The sequence below is a fragment of the Rattus norvegicus genome, chromosome 16, assembly GCF_021556685.1.
Source record: "Rattus norvegicus strain SHRSP/BbbUtx chromosome 16, alternate assembly SHRSP_T2T, whole genome shotgun sequence".
NCBI classification, from domain to species: Eukaryota; Metazoa; Chordata; class Mammalia; order Rodentia; family Muridae; genus Rattus; species Rattus norvegicus.
In genome coordinates this window covers 35,735,013-35,755,836 of record NC_141549.1, presented here as the reverse complement: position 1 = coordinate 35,755,836, position 20,824 = coordinate 35,735,013, and the positions used below count along the sequence as shown (strand labels likewise).

Sequence of the window (20,824 nt, the reverse complement as noted above, 5' to 3'; positions counted from 1 at the left end):
AGGCTCATAATGAGTTTGATAGTTTTATTACAGGCTGTACCCTTGCAAAATAATCAGCCGCCCTCTGAAAGAGTGCATGGGAAAAACTGCTCTCTCAACACCAGAGCAGTGAGTTAATTGCATTTGGTCGGTTGGGAAGCTGTGTATGCACAAAGATTCATTCACTGTGCCAGCCTCGAGACTTTGTGGAGTTCCCAGAACTAGCAAGAAAATCTGAACTCAAAATTGGTTCTAGCCTGTTTTACAATTAAGAAAGTGTGTTGAGAATATTATTCCCTGAGCTGGCAAGATAGCTCACAGATAAAAACACTTGCTAAGCATACTAGACGACCCGAGTTGAGTCCCCAACCTGAATTTCATCTCTGTATCCCAACAACGGAAAGAGAGGACCAGCTCCCAGATATTGCATTCAGACCTCTTACCTCCATATCCATCTCTGGTTCTCATGTGCATACGCACAAAAAATAATAATTTTTTAATAATGGGACAGGAGAGTTAGGAGTACTTGTCACTCTTGCAGAGGGACCAAGTTTTGTTTCCCAGCTTTGTTGTCAGCTTTGTTTCCCAGAACCCACATCAGGTGGAGCACAACTGCTGGTAACTCCAGTTCCAGGAGATCTAAGGCCCCTTCTGCGCTCCTTGGACACCAGCACATAGACAGTACACTAACATGCATGCACGCACTCATGCATGCACATAAAAATAGTTAAATTCTTTTGTAAAAGATTATCATGTCACTCCCTGGTTTATAGACCTTGAAGTTAGCACAGGAACACGGGCATGGTACCAACTCAACTTGTAGACAGCTAGGAGTTAATACTCCAATAAAACTCCTCCATGTTCTGTGGGATCCTCTGAACATTTCTTACTAGGTTCTGGGAAGAGTTCTAACTCACTAATACATCCTGGTGGCTTTACTCTGACTTGAGGTTTCTCTAAATCGTGTGTGTGTGTGTGTGTGTGTGTGTGTGTGTGTACATATATGATTTATATATGATTTATATATACATAAAAATTAATGGGAGGAGCTAACTTTGAGAATCAGAACCCATGTAGAAAGCTGGGTGTGCTGGTCTGAGCTTGTAATCTCAGCACTTGACAACAGAGACAGGAAGATGTCAGCCACCCACTGAGAGACTGTCTCAAAAGTTAAGGCAGAGACATCCAGTGTCAACCTCTGGCCTCCACAGGTGCAAGGTGGGTGTGTCCACCCACACAGGCATATGTACACATAGGTATATACTACATACACAGAGAGAAAGATACTAGTGCTAGAAAGAACCCTCTATGTATACTACAAATGAATAGGGAGGATGTTTTGCTTTTATTAAGAGTAAAGTGCTGGGGAAATACATATTCTAATGCTAGGAGCATAGAAGGCAGACGTGCTTCTGGACCAGCCTTAGGTGGACTGCGAGCTCTAGGAAGGATGATGTAAGAGGTAATAAATGCCAAAATAAGCATCCTGACCATTGCAATCATGTCTTCTCCTGTTTGCTTTTTTGGCACAGTATCTCACGGTATAGCCCAGGATAGCCTCAAAGTAACAGCATTCCTTCTGCCTAGCCTCCAGAGTGCAGGTATGTTGTGACCAAAATAAAAAAGCTGTGGAACCAGTTCCCACGCATACCCTGGCAGTCAATAGTTCTGGCTCCAACGGGCTATTGGAACTAGCACTAATTTATCTCTGGCTAGTATCTCTCCCAGAAGCTTTCTGCTAGCCACGGACTCTCTGGTTCTGGCTACCTGGTTAAATCAGGGCTCTAGAAGTCCAGCATGGGCTTGGCCTGTCACAGCTCCCTGCCACAAACTCTGCCCACACTCCCAACCACCCGGTGAAATTAGGACTCAATAAACTAATTTATATGTTAAATTCTCAATCCAATGAATCCACACAATAAACTCACAACCAGTTGATAAAGTTATAAACTGCCCACCTACATAAGATAAATTGACCTATGGGAATCCATCCCTTAACATAACAACCTGTGTCTATGTAGAGACATGGCGAGGATGGGTTATGCCTGCCTCCATGTCGTCTCTCCTCCTTTCTGCCTCTCCTTCTAAAACCTGTTCCTGTCTCCCTTCCTTCTTGTCCAATGACAGACCTTGTTTTATCTTGTACCTACCTTCACCTGCATAATGACATCAACCTACACAGGTATTATAGTGTATGCTCTGATATACTTCACGGGAACCTTTAAAAATCTGGCTTGGCAGCATGAAGGCATTACGGTAGTACACCTTTCCCGTGTGTGTTCTGTTCCCAGGTTTCCTCCCTGTCGGCATGCATTTAAGGAGGTTCCCCTGTGTTCAGTTAAAGGTTTACATTGATTGAGACCCAAATTATTTTGGGCCATTACTTTAGTATGAGAACTAGTAGACATTAAATATGTGCTACAAGAATTGTCCGAAAGAACTCAAGAAGTTAGACCACAGGAAGACAAATAACCCTATTAAAAAATGGGGTTCAGAGCTAAACAAAGAATTCACAGCTGAGGAATGCCAAATGGCTGAGAAACACCTAAAGAAATGTTCAACATCTTTAGTCATAAGGGAAATGCAAATCAAAACAACCCTGAGATTTCACCTCACACCAGTGAGAATGGCTAAGATCAAAAACTCAGGTGACAGCAAATGCTGGCGAGGATGTGGAGAAAGAGGAACACTCCTCCATTGTTGGTGGGATTGCAGACTGGTACAACCATTCTGGAAATCAGTCTGGAGGTTCCTCAGAAAATTGGACATTGAACTACCTGAGGACCCAGCTATACCTCTCTTGGGCATATACCCAAAAGATGCCCCAACATATTAAAAAAGACACATGCTCCACTATGTTCATAGAAGCCTTATTTATAATAGCCAGAAGCTGGAAAGAACCCAGATGCCCTTCAACAGAGGAATGGATACAGAAAATGTGGTACATCTACACAATGGAATATTACTCAGCTATCAAAAACAATGACTTTATGAAATTCGTAGGCAAATGGTTGGAACTGGAAAATATCATCCTGAGTGAGGTAACCCAATCACAGAAAAACACACATGGTATGCACTCATTGATAAGTGGCTATTAGCCCAAATGCTTGAATTACCCTAGATGCCTAGAACACATGAAACTCAAGATGGATGATCAAAATGGGAATGCTTCACTCCTTCTTTAAAAGGGGAACAAGAATATCCTTGGCAGGGAATAGAGAGGCAAAGATTAAAACAGAGACAGAAGGAACACCCATTCAGAGCCTGCCCCACATGTGGCCCATACATATACAGCCACCCAATTAGACAAGATGGATGAAGCAAAGAAGTGCAGGCAGACAGGAGCCAGATGTAGATCGCTCCTGAGAGACACAGCCAGAATACAGCAAATACAGAGGCGAATGCCAGCAGCAAACCACTGAACTGAGAATAGGACCCCCGTTGAAGGAATCAGAGAAAGAACTGGAAAGCTTGAAGGGGCTTGAGACCCCATATGAACAACAATGCCAAGCAACCAGAGCTTCCAGTAATTAAGCCACTACCTAAAGACTATACATGGACTGACCCTGGACTCTGACCTCATAGGTAGCAATGAATATCCTAGTAAGAGCACCAGTGGAAGGGGAAGCCCTGGGTCCTGCTAAGACTGAACCCCCAGTGAACGTGATTGTTGGGCGGAGGGTAGCAATGGGGAGAGGATGGGGAGGGGAACATCCATAAAGAAGGGGAGGGGGAGGGGGGATGTTGGCCCTTAAACCGGGAAAGGGAATAACACTTGAAATGTAAATAAGAAATACTCAGGTTAATGAAAAAAAAAAAAGAATTGTAAGCTCCACTGAAGGACATAACCATGGTTACGGGCTTCACTTCATGCCCTACCTACTGGAACAAGTTCAACACAGCCTTTCTAGTGACAAGAGATTCTAACTGGTGCCATCTAGGCAGGAACAGCCATTGGCTCTTCATATTGGTTCTAAGCCACTAATCCTTGTCAATGGGTGCCTTCTCTTAGATTCCCTTTTGTGTCTTGTGTAAAGAAATAGTTTTATGAGCAACATCTAAGGCTTTCCAGGACTAATGTTCTAATTCAATGAGCAAATTCATATAATAGACCTGTTTCCAACTTGTCTAGCAATTATATCTACGGAGGAAACCCTTAATAGTGTTTGTCTTCCTTTGTACAGCTTTGTCTTTTTTTTCTCTTTAAAAGACCGTAGTAACAAATCCCTGGACTGCGTCCTTTCCGATGAACAAGCTTCATAAGCACTTGTATTTAATAAGTTGCCAACGGTATCATACCTGTGCATTAAATGGACTTTTAAAATGATTTTATGGTCATGGGGCAAGGCAATTTAAACATGTTTTTTTAAGCTGGACTCTTTCTCTTGAGACAGTCTTACAGCCCAGAATAGTGATGGATAGATATTTATGCAGTGTGTCTTCTCAGTTGTGTCTAGTGGTCATCTACGGCAATCCAGTAAGTCGGGTGTATATTTTGTTCTGTCCAGTGAGTAGCTAGAAATAGTCCTAAGACTATTCTACATTAAGTCCAAGGCATCCCCACAGTTATGTGAGGTCTCCTCTAGTCTTTCTCTTTGTAGGGATCAATCACAACCTCTACTCTTCTGAAGACACAATGCCATGTACCTTGGTTTATGACAGCTTATCCCTTTGGATGGTGTCACTGTTGCTTGTCCTTGAAACATCTGTCAGTGACAGGACCAGTGGAGCTAGAAGGAGAAGTGAGAGGACCAGGCCAGAACTACTGTAGACTCTCCTGAGCCCTGCCTAGCAGACAGTGGTGCGATAGTATGCCCAAGGGTGTGTTAGCCGAGATCCATAATTTGTGTGTATGTATGTGTCTACCAACAGTGCTGCATTGGTTTTGGCAAATGAGAGATTTTTAAAAGTTTAACTGGAGACTCCATTGCTCAGGAGGTCTGATATTACCTTAACCTGCTAACACATTCTAATCCTAATGCCCCTCCTTTCTGACGTGCCCTTTCATTCAGACTCTTGACTCTTCCTTCTCCCCTTGGATAGTGTGGCAGTCTCCTAGAGACCTCTGCATCAGCAGCCGCTGAGTTCTGAGCAGGGTAACCTTTGTAAACAGAGTGCTTCTGTCTTTGGCATTCCATACCACCACCCACACCGTCTGGACAAGCCTCCCCAGGCTCCTCCTTTGTGTATGCATGGAATGTTTCGTTAGGCTCACTGAATCACCTGTGCACCATCGAAAACAGTGCTGACTCAGATGTTGTGACAAAAACTCATTGTGTGACTAAACAGAGTATTTGTCCCCATTGATGGAAAGGTGCCAGCAATAATGCAGCCAAGAAAAAAAACAATAATGTATATTCATTTAGTTTAAAAAACTCTTAACAAGATGCCCCTTTCCCCCAACTCCATAAACACATCATCTATAATCCTGCAGGCTCTAGATGGAGAGTAAAGAAGCAGGATTCAACAGAGCGTCCTATTCAATACTTGTAGGTAAAATATAAGAGTTGGGAAATAGGGGGGAAAGGTCAAATTAACAAAAGAACATTTGATGTTTGCCACACATTTTCTTGTTTTTCATATTTATAGAGCATAAAGTATACTATAAAAGTCTTCCCAGAGGCCCCCAGCAAATGCATGGAGCATAACAATTTGCCCATTGTAGCCTCTGTTAAGCCCTGCCTTGGAAACGCACGCTCTTTGTCCTTGCATTTTAAAGGGCTGCATCTTAAGCTGCTGGATTACAGAACTCACATTTATGCTTTGCCACCTCAGTTGTCTTTTCACAAAGTTAGAGTGTTATTAACTAAGCTTTTCATGATGCTGTCAGATCCCAGTCTGATAGGTTCTTCTTTAGAAAATTCATTTGTAGACTATCTCCTCAACATCCTGACATCTTCTGTGCTTTGAGCATTGCAGTTTACTCATGAACAATCATGACAAGTTTCCACAGAAGTCTAGCTTCAGAAGTTATGTGTGTAAATGTGATTCCTAGTGCCTTTTACTAAGGAAATCCTATGGGTCTGTATGTGACGATTCCTCACCATGAAAGAGAACAAGATGTCGGGGTAGGAAGAGTATCAGAAGTTCCACATGAATAGCAGATGCCACAGGGACCGTGTGAGCCCTGGGATGTGCCACAAGGGAAAGGTGGAAGATAGCAAAGCTCTGGGGAGCATTCAACAAACACGACCTAGTTGTCCCTCTCCAGCTGTCCCTTACCTAGAAGCAGCTGTCCCTCCCACCAGCTAGACCGTGAGCAGACATGGCCTCTGATTTATTTAGCTTATAGCACTGTTCACCCCCCATGTGCCTGGCCACATATCAACCACTTCACAAATGCTATGTAAGTGAAAGAGCGTGGCATGCAGTAGCCTGACTTCCTAAAATAACAGCTAACTAATAACTCCATGAGGCTGGTGCCTTTTTTTTTTCCAAACTAAATTTTCATGATTTTTTTTTCCCTTCAAATAAAACAAATCTTCCGTATGGTCTTTGAGTTGTTTTGCCATTAGTTAACTTCACAATGAGATAGGATAGGAGTAAGAAGGGAGATTTGACAGCCCGCTAACTGCAACTCGCACATTATAATGCAAGTGACCGCGTCTGCCCATCTCAGAGACTCTGAGGAGCCAGTCGCAGAAGCCACAATGCATCTATCTATCCCAAGACTGAGATGGTTACCACAGCACTGCAGTGTCATCTTCATTCTTGCTAGCACAAACCATGCATTTGCGAATGCAGTGCCAGCAAGGCCAGCCTCTGGAAGGAACAGCTCTTGACCTACATGTTATTTTAATGAATATCTGTTGTATTTTCCCTAGTTGTGGAAAGGGCTATGGTTTGTTTTCTCCTTCTATTTTTCTAAAGTCCTTCTCCAGGTTTTTTTTTTTTTTTAAATCTTGCTCTTAGCCTAAGGCATTAAACTCTGTCCTAGAAGGAGAAAAGGAGAGGGAGAAGGGGACGGGAAGGAGGAGGGGGAGAGAAGGGGAGGAGGGCGGTGAGAGAGGGAGGGCGAGAGAGAGAGAGAGAGAGAGAGAGAGAGAGAGAGAGAGAGAGAGAGAATATGAGAGAATATATCCAGTGTGTTCACTTCAGTGTGGCACCCAAAGAAGGAAGCCTTTTAATTCTCACACTAGAGTAACTACAAAGGACCCAAGGGCTGGAGAGATGGCTCAGCAGGTAAGAGTACCAGCTGCTCTTCCAGAGGTCCTGAGTTCAATTGCCAGCACCCACATTAAGAGCTCTCAACTGTCTGTAATTTCAGTTCCGCAGGATCTGACCCCTTCACACAGATATAAATGTAGACAAAATCAGTCAAAAAAACAAAGGAAACAAAAGTAGAAGCTACTGCAGTAACTTCTTGTGCCAGGGTGACAGTCAATATGGCTGGCATTAGCCCACCAAGCTACATTCTCTAAATAGCACAACTTAAAAAGGAAAAGCCCAGCTCCAGTAGAAAATAGCTTTGTATGTGGAGCCAGTCATTCCTGTTCATCAAGGTAGGCAGCGTGCAGTGCAGTGCTCATGTACTTAGACTTGTCCTGTGCTCAGTAAGTACTTGCCCCAAAATATACACAGCCAATGAAAGGCTAACCTTTGTGAAACCTGAAGTCCCACTCGTAGCTGAAGCCCTGCTCCTAGCCACTCTTCTGCACTGAACATGTCAACTTGCAACCACCCTGATGAGAGGAAACCACAAGTTCAGCCAGAGTCACATTAGGGTCTAGCATGCCTCATAGCTTATGCTATCTGCCTTGGCCATGTGGTTTGTATAGATGGGGAGTGTTTTGTCTATGCTGAGACAAGCAGGCCAAGGAAACTAAATTCCACTAGAATCCCAAGGAAGCTGTGGAGAAAACTCTTTTCTTTCTTCTAAAAAATAAATTAAAACAAAAAGTGACTTGAAGATGTTCTCATCAATAGTTACCTCTCCGGGTGGATTATGTTGGAAACCAGAGTCATGATCCTTCCCTCGGAGACATCTCTGTTCATTCGTCAAACATACACTGAGCATCCTGTGTGTCAGAGGCATAGCAGGCACTACAGATGAATGAGGGAGGAAGTATGGTTGCTATGGTATTGGCATAAGGAGACGATCTCAACATCAGTGCAACAGAATAAGAAGTTTAGAAATAGACCCAACCCCGGATGATCGTGTTTGACAGGAAGGCAAGGTAATCCACTGGAGAAAGGAGAGTCTTCTACAGATGGTGCTAAAACAACTAGGTATCCATTCGGGGAAGTGAGCCTCAACCCATTGGAGCTATGCTCAGTAATCACTACGCTGGATCATAGAATGCTGAAACTCGGAAGGGGGTAACATGGAACTTTGGGTGAGAAAAGTGTCTTAGTCATATTTATTGTGACAGTTGCATAGGTGCATAAAGTGGATACCTAAAATGAGTAAGGGTTACTGTATGGAAATGACACTTCAGTGAGTTTGGAAATTGTTTTTAATTCCCTTTCATAATGTTCTCGGTGAGCATTAGCTAAGATGCAGACTTTATTCTGACCTGCCTAACTCTCACCCATCCTGCGGTACCCATGCCGTGGTGCTTCCTCATCCAAGACCCCCCTCTGCCGTTCCTTTTTACCCAGAGTTCTCTTCCCCAGGTCTTGGCACTGAAGGCCCTGGCCCTGTGTCGCTTTCTCAGTGAAGTCTTCCCTAAATAGCTAACTCAGCACCAAGTAATCCCAGCGTGGTTTTCTAAATCCACATCATGCATTGATATTCTTATTTTCACACATATGTACTTCTTTTCTGCTTCTCCCAGGAGACTGTAAGCCTGCCCCACTTACCATAAACCACCATCGCTGTCCACTCTTGTGTCTCCAAGATGGAGAGGAGAGTCTACCCATGGTGCTTGTTCAATAAATATTTTTTGAATGTGTGAAAGGGTTAGAAGTCAGATTTTGTGGAATGGGGAGAAGAGAGACAAAGGAACAACACTAAATGTTTTGGGGTATGGAAGATAGTTATAGAAATTTATAGAAATCGGGCAGGGAGCTACAGAAAGAATGAACTAATGCTGCAAAAGACTGCTGCACGTCTGACAAGATGATAGAAAGTTGGAATAGATACTTCACTGCCACATAGTTTCTCGGAAGACGCAGCAGCAAGGATGGAAAAAGTTCCAATGTTTTAATTGCACTTTTGCTTTTTTAATTAATTTATTTTCTTATTCTTATTAGTTCTTCGAATTTTTTATATAATTTATTTTGAGCCTGTTCATCCCCCTCCCTCAACTCCTCCCAGACCCAAACAGCTTCATTCTCCATTTTTTCCCCTAAAACCATCAAGTACAATTTGCATTGTTATATATTCTTGGATATGCAACCTACTTCACCATGGCCAATCTATCAGGGGTCACATCCATTTATTACATCTGAAATGTTTTCTCGAGTGTTACTTATGAGTACACTGATTTTTTTTTTTAATCATTACAGCCTTCTCCCCACCCAACTTCTCCTCACACTGAGTGGCTACCAGGTTGATGGCCTCTTCTTCTAGAGCTATTATTGTCACATACTCGTAGACAATCTACTGAGTCCATTTATTGTTGTTCGTATGTCCCTGTGTGTAGAACCAACCATTCAGGACTAGATAACTTATCGTGGGATTAGTCCAGCTCTGCCTCCCTGAGCATATGTGATTACTGTAGTTCTTCATCTAGGGGTGGGGCCTCATGAACATTTCTTCAGCCTTATTTTCATGTCTACTTGTGTGGTTATCTTGAAGGTCTTGTTTAGGGAGCCATGCTGTTAAGATTTCATGGGAGCAGCTTCCCTGGCATGTCTACAAGACACTTACTTTCTCACATCAGGCACCCTGGTGCTCTGGATCTTGAAATCTTTCCATCCCTTCTTCCACCATGCTCCCTAAGCCTTTGGTGTAAGAATTGTGGTATAGATATACTAATAAGGGTTGGGTACCTCACGGACATGTATTATCTACATTTTGACCAGTCACTGCATCTCTATAGTCTTCCCTCTGCTGCCAAAAGAGGCTTATCTAACAAGGGGTAGAAGTTCCACTTATCTCTGGGTATAAGAATAAGACTGTCAAATATAGTTACAAGTAGTTGATTGTCTACTAGGGTTTGTTGACCTTTCCAGCCGTGAGTAGGCCATAGGCATAGACTCCATCAAAATTAGTAGAGCTTAATTCAAATTAGGTAGCTGTTTGTTACTTCTGAGATGCAAATGCCACTGTTGCACCACTTGGGAATATCCTTCTGGGCTGGTCATTGTGGTTCCTGAAGTGAACTCAACATTGTGTTTACTGAAGCTCCAGGAAATAAGAATATATGTCCAGACCTTCCCAGGTACTGGGGCTCTGAGCAGAGATCATGGATGCAAGAAATAAAGCATATTTTGAGTTTAAAAATGTGTTTGCTTCTGTAATATTAAATTTGAGGTCTCTAAAGAATATCTAGCCAAAGATGTCTAGTGGGAAGTTGACCATGTGATCACACTGACCAGAAGAAACCCAGGAGAAGGGATTAAATAAATGGCCTTGGACACAATAGGGTTTGGTTGGGAATAAAAACATTAGATGAAACCTTAGAAAGGGCTGTGAATTAAAAGGGGGGGCAGAGCTAACGGTGAACCCTGGGAATTAATGAAAGTTTAAGAAGCAAGAATGACAGCAGGTCTTGGGCATGGTAACTCATGTCTGTCCTGAGCATGCAGAAGTAGGAAAACTGAGTTCAGAGCCAGTCTAGGTTACGAAGTGAGGCTCTACCTCCTTAAAAAAATTCAGTAATAACTAGGTGGAAAGGGAATAACCATCCTGGAAAGAGAATTTTGAAAAAGAATAATTAATGATACCAATTAGCATAATGGTTTGGGTAGAGGAAGACAACCATTTGGCAACAAGGAGTGATTGTGGACTTAACAAGGGCTACTTAATGAAAGAGCAAGTAAAATATAGAACGAGCTAGTATGGGGGAGGAATGGTGTGTGAGCAACTGAGCGTGAGGTACTTTGCAAAATGCTTTCCACAAGGCAGAATAATAAGTACTGGGGTTATATAACCGAAAGCACTGGTGGAAGAAAGATGGTCTCTACTATTTTAAGATTAGAATAGCACTGGCTTAAGACACTTGATTCTCAAGCTGATGATGTCATAAGCATTATGGAAAGACAATCCTAAAGCAAATGAGTGCAAGTAGACTGCCAGATGTCCCCAATGCCGGGCGAGAGTCAGTGCTCGTTCCTCATTACCACAGTGATTACATGGCCGAGCAGTTCTTTCCCACAGTGTTCTGCCTCCTGGGTGTAGAAGTGAGGAAGACAGTTGGCTTGATCAAGGTCATCTATGAGCTGAGTAAATGGGTCATGAAAATATGGAGAGAAGACATTGTAGACTGGGGTCTATTTGGTTGGGTCTGAATGAAACATAAATAAAACATGGAAGTCATATATGGGGAGAGAGACTGAGAAAAACAAGGGTCAGAGAACCCAGGGAGAAGAGAAAGAGATTTGCAGAAATGGTTAACATCAGCTAAAGGTGGTTTATTTAGAACCTGGGAATTACATGGAACTTTAGAATTTAGAATTTGGACACTGGGTGTGGCTAGAGGAGCAGTGGATGAAATGGGGGAGTGAGGGGAGGAAGGGAACAAGTGAAAGTTAGACCTTAGGCATAGAAGAAGCTATCATGTTACTCTACACATCCTGATGATGTTACCCAACCTTGGGGGGGCAGATGAAGATCAAAACCAGGAACTTAGGTGAGTGGCTGTTGGTCAGTTGGTAACTAACAGAGATGAGAGGGAGTAAGTCTGAACAGTTCATAGGGATGGAGAAATTGGGGAGGGATGGACGGTATCATGAGTTACAAGAACACCAGATTGATTCGAGGGAGTTCTTCCTAATGCTGTCAGAGTCTGAGTCGGGACCAGTGAGATGTGTTGGAAGATGTGAGCTATGAAAAGGAAAAAGGAACCCTTGGGCTATCATGAAGACAGGGTGTTGGGTAGAAGGAACCTTGTAAGTCAAGAAGGAGTATAGAATTAAGAAGTAATGTAAATTAACAAGTAATGTATTATTCAGGTATAGTGGTCCATGTCTATAATCCTAGCACTTAGAAGGTAGAGTAGAGGCAGGAGAGTCTGAAGTTCATAGCTATCTTCCGTTACATAGCAAATTTGCAGCCAGACTGGACTAGATGCTTTCCCGTCTCAAGAACCACAACCAAAAAGACAAAAAAAAAAAAAAAAAAAAAAAAAAAGATAGTATCAATTTAGCATAAGAACTCTATCTGTTCTTATGGTTTTAATACAGAAAGGTAAATGTGTACTATTAAGGTATTGGAGTGCCAGAATATGTGTTTTAGTTAAGAAAGATAGAGGTTTATACCTTCGCTGGATTGTTGTTAGTTTACAAGTTTTATTAATGGTATTAATGTTAATATTTGTGTGTATGGTTTTTTTAAACAGATCCTTGATCAAATACCAACTCCATGGATCCAGGACAGGTCTGTCCCATGGCCTGCTCTGAACAGTGTGCAGTCTGATAGAAGATTCCATCGGCAAACCATCTCTGGCCTTACGGAACAAGCAAAGAAGATGGGTCTTCTGAAGAGCCATCTGACTGTGTGTTTACCACCTTCTGTGCCCTTTTTAATCCTAGTATCCACTCTAGCCACTGCTAAGAGTGTGACCAACAGCACTTTAAATGGCACTGATGTGGTCTTGGGCTCCGTGCCCGTAATCATTGCCAGAACTGACCATATCATAGTCAAAGAGGGGAACAGTGCCTTGATTAATTGCAGTGCTTTTGGCATTCCTGACCTAGAGTATAAGTGGTATAATTCTGTTGGCAAGCTGCTGAAAGAAATGGACGACGAGAAGGAGAGAGGAGGAGGTAGGCTTCAAGTTCTATTGTCATGAATTAGAAATGGGGACATAAGAGCCCAACCCTTAAAGTGAGTAGTCTTCATACAAGTCACTTAAAGATGCTTCTTTGTATTCTTATGCAAAGGCATAAGAAGACCGTATGCTCTTAAGGACCCGAAGGTGTAACTAATTCATTTTTACCATTCCTTGACTTGGAAGACAAAGGGCAAACACTGATCTTTAGAAAGAACTCTTAGACTGTTACGCTATGAAGTACTCAAGACATTGTAGAGTTTAGAGAAGGATTCTCTTAGATTATATGTTCCATTTATAAGACTTCTATTTCCTGTAGTAGAAATGGTTCACATAAGCAGTAGAGCAGTGGTTTTTCATTCAATGTCAGTTCAACTGACCCACTATGGATTTAATGACCAACTTCTTACAGAATTGTCCCTGCAAGCTCAAGGCCACCTGCAGAGTCCATTCCATGCTCCTGAAGACCTGGATGGGCTCAGGGGCATAAGGAGGAGCCTGCCTGGGGTTACATATAAGACACTTGGCTTTGAATGATGAGCTTCTCACCAGAAAGTGTGAATCAATCCCTCCCTGAGTCCTGAGCTTCCTTCACTAGATTGCATCCAGAGACAGGCCCTCTCAGCATCCAGAATCTACTCTTCTTGTGAGAAGTAATTTCGTGAAAATCCAAGCACACTGTGATTGATGTGAAAGAGTTAATCTGCCTAATTAGGGTTTTGACTAATGAAGTAGGGCATTGGAGGTTGAATACAAAGACTGTTGTTCAGAGGCGGCCCTCTCACCCCCTTCTTCTGCTTCGCCCTCCCTACTCCTTAACCCCTAACCAATGAACAATCCCCAAAAGAGTTTCTGCTCCAGAAAAAAGAGCTCCACATTTAATCTCTTCCCTCGTATTATCTTAATTGCTCTGCAAACGGAGAAAGCCAACTGCTTTACATCTCCTTAGGAGGTTCTTGTAATTGCACACTTCCGTGTCACTGTTACATTCCCAGTGGAGAAAGCTGCTAGAAGCCTAACTGCCTGGGATGTGCCCCTGGCCGTCATGTGACTTCTGACATTGTTTTGTTTAGCCACTCACAACTATACCATATAGCCACTTCTCTTCAATCAAAATATTATATATTTTATATCATATGTATGTTTAAGGTAGACAAGGGACCACCATTCTCCACCAGTTCAAATTGTGCTATCATAGAAATTCTAAGGGACAGGGGAATTTACAGATATCATAGTCATCTCCTGTACTGAAATCTGCCTGAAGTGCTGCTGTCAATCAATCGTTGGCAGAACCCTCACCACTGACAGTGGAGAGATAAGAAATGCCACCCGTTCTTCCACAACCATAAGTCAAAAGGATGACATCACACTAGAGAAGGGAGGACAGTAGCCATGGTGACACACATGCAGACCTCAGTAACCTTAGCCAGTCTCTATGCAGGGGTGGGCCACTCCTAGGGACATCAGGATGAGGGAACTGAGAACAAGAGCTCTAGCCCAGAATCCACCTTTCACATGAACCGTGAAGCAAATCTTGCCCCTTGGTATTTAAAGAAGAGTTTGGGCTCTGAACTACCAAGTCCTAGAGCGGAAGAAACCCATAGTAACGTAATGCTGGAGCCTAAAATTCTGCTGCATCATTTTGAGTGTTGTCCCACAATAGTAGCCACTGCTTCAGAGAAATGCACAGTGTTCATTGCAAAGGTCCTAGGAAGCATGGAGTCAGTCTCAGCAAGCAGATACCCTGGGTTGCCTCCTTCATCAGCCCGTGAAGTGACCGGGCCATACTAGACAGTTTTCAGATTTGCTTTACATTTATTTCGCTTCTGGAAGCTCAAGCGGCCGATTAGAATAGCCTGTCTGCAGACTCTGAGCGACCCAGCAGCTTGAGAATTTGCGGCCCTTGGGGTACTCACATCTTCTCTGTAGACTTGCCGATAAGTCAGCTAGCTCTTTTAAATCTCATAAAAGAAGATGCATTTTCAGTTTCTCAAAAAGAACGCACGATCCCAGTACTTGATGTCCCAGCATAGCTTTTGTAATTACGAGGCATAATAATAGTAATTTCAGAGCACAAGGCACATGGGGAAATGCAGCAAACATCACACCTAGCAAGTAGGCAGCACGTGGGAAGTGGCAGAAAGAGTTCCTCAGGAAGCGTTAGCACAGCCATGGAACTGGGGCGGCCTGTGAGAGCCCACAGTCTTTTAATTCCTCATTATATAAATGTCCATCTTATAGCACGGACATAGATGTCTGTTTTCAAACCAGTACACTAGGGGTTTAAATTGGACAACATTTCATTTGTAACGGAGCAAACGCGTGATTGACTGCAGGATGAAAATTGTGTTGATATCCCATTAGTAGGAGTTTATGTACCTACAGGGGGACAGTTTAAGCTAGATAGATCAAATTTGGATCATCTTCAGTAACAACTACTGCACATAAGCCAGTGTGCCAATTGTGTGTAAAACTTGTAGTCCTATGGTAAGCATGCTGCCGGTCCTCGGGATACAGATGGGAAGTCAGAAGGCTGGAGAAAACACGATAGAACCAGAGCAAAGCCAGTAGTTGTTTTCTCTGTGTCAGACCAGACTCTGTTTAGCTCTAAGGTCTCAACCGATGAGGAATACTGTGGAACATCTGACGCAGCTAGAATGAACGTGAGAACCATTCCCACAGGGAAGAGACTGTCATCCCAGTTAGAGTTAGGATTATTTTTGCTGTAGGGTGTGCATATCATGCACACATTTATGTGTTCAAAAATCATTGGTCAGATTGCTCACAGGAGCTGATAACCGTTGACTTTGTGATTTGCCTGGAAAGAAACAATTTCGTATCTTGTTTATGCAGAAAGAGTGAGATAGCTGTTCTGCGTGGCAGTCCCATCTGTGCTAGAAAGAATGGGACCATTTCCTGTCCTGACATGAGCAGCAGCAGCTGGCTCGTTTGGCTTTCCCGACTCTCCCCAGTTCGTTTCCACAGGACCAGGAAAGCATGCTGTGTAATCCCGGTCTGAGAATTACAGTTCGGAAGTGCATGGAAGAGTGTTTCAGGTGCTTCACCAACCGGGCTCCAGAATTCGAAGTTGCATGAGCACCAGTGGCCAGAAATGGACAGTCTTCTTTCTGTTTTTCTTTTGCTGGAGATGATGAGTAGAAAGTCTGCTTGACTGGAAAGGGTTAAGAAAAGGCTCCAATTATTTCAGACACGCTAATTCTCTAACATGTTTCACTGTGCTTTCTTACTGCAATGTTAAACCATTTAAATTCACATTAACACCTCCATAGAGGGGTATATAATAAACGTAGTAAGTATTTCAAGAAAGTCTACTCATGCAAGACCCTGGAAACATGCCTGACTGTTAGAGGTGGCAAATTCTGCCTTTAAACCCCCTTCCTTAAAAATCTACTTTCTGTGTGGATTTATTTTACATAATACTCCATTGTCCGAATCATTTAATAACTTTCTTAACTAAGCAGCATAGGAGAAAACTGAGCAGAACTGCCCGTCCCTTGCTTCAGTGTATCACAGAATCCTTTCATAAACTAGAATGCCTTTTAACCAGTTCTGCAAGGCGCAAGTCACTCAGGTTTCAAGAGGGTCATTTCTCTCTTCTCTGCTTTCTCAAGCACACACACACACACACACACACACACACACACACACACACACACTCATATGCATACACTCATGCATATGCACACACACAAACACACCCATACACACTCATGCACACATACCTATAATATATGTAATGTACAATGTACATAAGCGATAGGGGATCAGCTCCCACTGAGTTAAAAATAAATTGCCCTTCACCTTCAGTGTAAAGTAGGAAATCCATCTGTAAAAACACCACAAATTCTTCATTTAGTACATTAAATACACTCACCCAAAGACATTAAATCAAGTTTTTGTAATTTAAGTGGTGAGTGGTAACCTAGGTTTTCGCTTCTGTAAAACAGACTACCAAGGTGAATGACAAGTCTTAAATACTTGTCTGTTAAATGCTTGGCACAGTACCTAGAACTTACATGTACACGCTCATGCACACACACATGCACATGCATGCACATACACCTATAATATACATAATGTATAGTGTACATAAGATATGGCTCACAGTAAATGACAGCTGCTATTGTTAATTTTCTGCTCTGTCCTCACAATAATATATTTAAAGTGTTAAAATCCCCATTTTCAACCACAGCACCACAGGCAGAAGTGCCAGGATTAAAAAGTCCTGGTCTTCCACAAAGAGACGACCCCCGACACACATACTCACTAAAGAAGCCTTCTGAAGCAGATCTGTGAGTCATATCTTTAAACCTTTGATGTATTTTCCCATAACAGAGGTCAGTTAATGATATTTGTGTTCATCTTCAAGATCGCCCCATAGTAGTTAACCTGATAACCACCATGAGTGTTTTCCTTTAGTGACTTGTGCTTGCTTTGGGATGTAAGCCCAGATAGCTGCAATCTTAGATGTGAAAGGACCCTTTGAGAGCCTTGTCACAAATGAAAATGACAGCTGAGATTCCCCAAATGGAAGTCACTTTTCTGAAGCAAATGGTTTTGAAGAGCTAGTCTCTTTTTTTAAAATTGAGATTATCATATCAAATTATCAAGAGGATGGGGTTTTGTTTGTTTTTTGTTTTCCTTTGCCAGGATATAAAGGCAGCAGGTTCCTTTCAGATATCAATTCCTCTAAGCAGAACAGAACTACAGATTTGAAGAGCAAATCCTTCCACCCTGACCTTCCTACCCTGAAAGCTGATCTAGTATCCCAAGGTACCTTTGCTCCGTGGGACATAGGAAATGGCTTGTTAGAACTACCCCAGCACTCTCTCTGAAGAGGACTCTTAGGAGGGTTGAGGGGTGGGGATAAGAACCCCAGCAAGCTTACAGCTTGTAGTGTTTGTAACCTGAGTCTTCAGTGCTTCAAGGAGCTGTCATCTGCTGCTGAAGCCCCTGGAACAGGTGCAGCCATGCCGTACTAAATTTATTTTCAATTACATTTTGAAGAGAGGCATGGGATCCTTCCTCCTCACCAGCCTGTGTTTCACAGTTGGAAGTGTGTAGCGCATTTATAGACAGAAACACACACATTCTATGCTGATTTGAAGAGTGTTGATGTAATGTGATACTCATTCAAGATGTCATCTGTTTTTATTTGCATAAACATGCATGGGAATGCTCACCACCTGATCATTTTTTATGTCTTAAAAAATAAACGTTCTAATTCTGTCAGATCTCCTCCTTGCAAGGCTGTGAAGTTTAAGAGTTCAAGTACCCGAAGGAGACCGGGAGCAGTTATAATCTGTTTGCCCTACCTCTCCAGAGATCGAGGGGAGTAAAGTATCAGCTGCTTTACACGTGCATGCAGAGTGATACTGCTAAGGGGAAAAGCCTTTCTTTTAAGGCATCTGTGTACATTCTTAGAATGACAATGCTTCTCTTTAGTGCTCAGCCTCAAGGAAAGCAGGGAAGATACAGGTTTTTGGAGAGACAAGCTGTGACCACCCAGGGGATCTTTGTGGGTTGTGTTCTCACTTTCCTTGTGACTCTTTAGCTCTTAAACTCATTGATGACGTTCATTCCAGGCAGTAGTAATTGGACCAGAAGTTGTTGGCAAGCCTGTTGGATGGTTGTCATGGTACCATGTGTTGGGTTCACTCTGAGTCATGTTAGAGCCCGTATTGGAGGGGTCCTTATTGCTTCCACCTTTAACTCCAACCACATAGTTCTGTTGATCTCTTGGCAGAAGTCCCACCATCCTATTGGTGTGACATTATGATGTAAGTTGTGCACAAGCCAACATGCCAGGATCATGGTCCCAGGGTCATTACCTGTCTGCCTTGGAACTGAGTTGCAGCCTCCTCTAGAGAGAGCTGTCAGGGAAGGAAAGTTCTGGAACTGTGTTCCTAATCCCATAGTGTATGTATGTGGGGGAAGGGGGTAGAATTCCAGGAGGAGATGTCATCTAAGCAAGATTAATTGTTTTGAGAATGACAATTTTTTTTCAATGCCTTGATTTTGGTTGTATCCATTAATGTTTGCCTGTTGGTCGGGGGAGGGGAGCTTGCCTGGTTTGCTAAATTTCGAGAGGTCTAAAGGAAGATCATAGATACCTCCAATCATGCTTCCAAAGGTTATCCAACCAGGTTGACCTACCTGAGTGCAGGTAATGTCCTTCCACAAATCCTGGATGATGCAATCCACTGTCTTTGTCCTCCTCTTCATTTTGGCAACATGAAACGTGAACATTAATGTTTTAAAATAGGACTGATCCCTTTACATTTAATTATGGTTTATTTAATCCTGGCTGGAAAATTCTGATACTGTTTCTGATTTTGTTTCTTGCAAGTTGCCTGTTCATATATTTTCCCTATTCTTCTTTTGGATTTTGTCTTAATTCATAAGGGTCTTAACTCATATGGTGGTGGTTGTCGTTGTTTGGGGTTTTGTTGTGTCTTTGTTGTTTTATGTTTCATAGTTGTTAAGCATTTGTCTGTCACGTATTCTAGAGTTTTCTCTCAGCATGTATCTTCCTTCAACTTTTCTGGGATAAGTTTTTATGACTCAAAACATGTTCGTTTGGTGAAAAATGTGATCCATCCGCATTTCCCTTTATAGCTTCTGAAATTCTTGAAAATGCCTAGAAAAGACCTCCATCCCCCAAGTTAATCAAAGTTTTATGTCCTCTATTAATTCCATATACTAAGAATGTGCAATTGAGCTTTTATTTATTACATAAAACAGAGATTTGCACATCTTTTTCATGTAATGTCTGATCAGTTAGCCCAAAGGTCTCTCTTCGCCGATTTGAAATGCCTTCTTACTCATTCTTAAAACTCCTGCTGGTTCCTTCTAATCTGGGATTTCAGGCTGTCTTCCCTGATTTAATAGGGGTCAAAAATGGCCACTCGAAGCCTGAGATTCCAGATATAAGGGTTGAGTCAGCCAGTGGACTCGAGTGAGGAGGAGAGTGGCGTAGGCAGACAGGAATTAGTAGGAATGTCTTATGGTCTTCTTTAATATAAGAAATGTGTATGTGCTGTATCTGAACAAATCAGCTAAAATGAAACACAAACACTGATGGGTCCAAAGTCATCTTTGCTGTGTATTACAGGCACCAGAACTCTAGCCTGCGTTCCTTTCAAACCTGTCTTTATCCAAGCCCTGCTCTGGTTTTATACGTGGTTTTTGAGCTCAACACCCACACGGTGTTCTCTCTTGCTTCCTCCACCATCCCCCCACTGGCCCACTGTGTTCTCCCCGTCCAGGTTCTACCTGCTCCCGCCTCTGCCTTCCATCCTCAGTATGGCACTGCACTCAGTGCTAGAGTTGTCTGTTGGAGCCCTCCCCCATGCGGACTGGATGATCTTGGTAGTCAGGATCCGTGTCTTGCTCATCTTCATATTCTCACCGAGTGCCAAGCCTGGCGCACACACAGTTTATTCAGTGATATCCATCCCGCTGACTGAACGAGTGAGTAAGATGAACCAGATCACCGCCCTTATGAAAATGTCAGCATCCTTGTGAAGGCCAGCACACACCCTCCGCCCAGCTCAAACCCCACATCTGTTAGCTCCTCTCTTTGCAAAGGAGAGGTTGTCACAACGCGTTCATTCACGCGTGAGAGATGTCCGTGTGACTGGGAGTTCCTGGAGGATGACAGTGACAGACTGCTCAGTGACCACCAATCTATAATAATGAGTGTGTCTGTATTTTAGCCTGAAGCCTCAGAGGTGCTGTCACTTTGCAAGGCAGCACTGGGAAGAAACACAGTGGAGGGAAAGAATTTGGAATTTGAGGGTAGGGGCTACAACCTGAGCGAGACACAGAAAGTGGGTAAGAGAAGGAACTCGGTACAAGTACTGGGAAAATGCTTGACATTAGGTCTTCTGTTTTCTTTTCAGAAGGTAAGTAATCGTTAACAGCCTGCCCTTTTATTGCCACCC

General features: G+C 42.8%; 2 protein-coding genes across 2 annotated transcripts in view; one reads left to right on the top strand and one right to left on the bottom strand.

Moving 5' to 3' along the window:
- The window catches only part of Erich1 (glutamate-rich 1), a gene marked incomplete at its 5' end in the record, with an annotated part of 52,793,804 nt that overhangs the window by 47,908,527 nt on the left and 4,864,453 nt on the right, over nucleotides 1–20,824 (bottom strand).
- Nucleotides 1–20,824, top strand: part of Mfap3l (microfibril associated protein 3 like) — a 42,897-nt gene that overhangs the window by 12,108 nt on the left and 9,965 nt on the right. The window contains exons 1-2 of one of the 2 annotated variants that reach the window (NM_001012049.1): nucleotides 11,566–11,717; nucleotides 12,426–12,852. In NM_001012049.1, the coding sequence (NP_001012049.1) occupies nucleotides 12,555–12,852 (298 nt within the window). In that variant the 5' untranslated portion in view covers nucleotides 11,566–11,717; nucleotides 12,426–12,554. Of the gene's footprint in view, nucleotides 1–11,565; nucleotides 11,718–12,425; nucleotides 12,853–20,824 lie in introns of those variants that run through there. The other variant, XM_087588312.1, reaches the window with a different exon arrangement.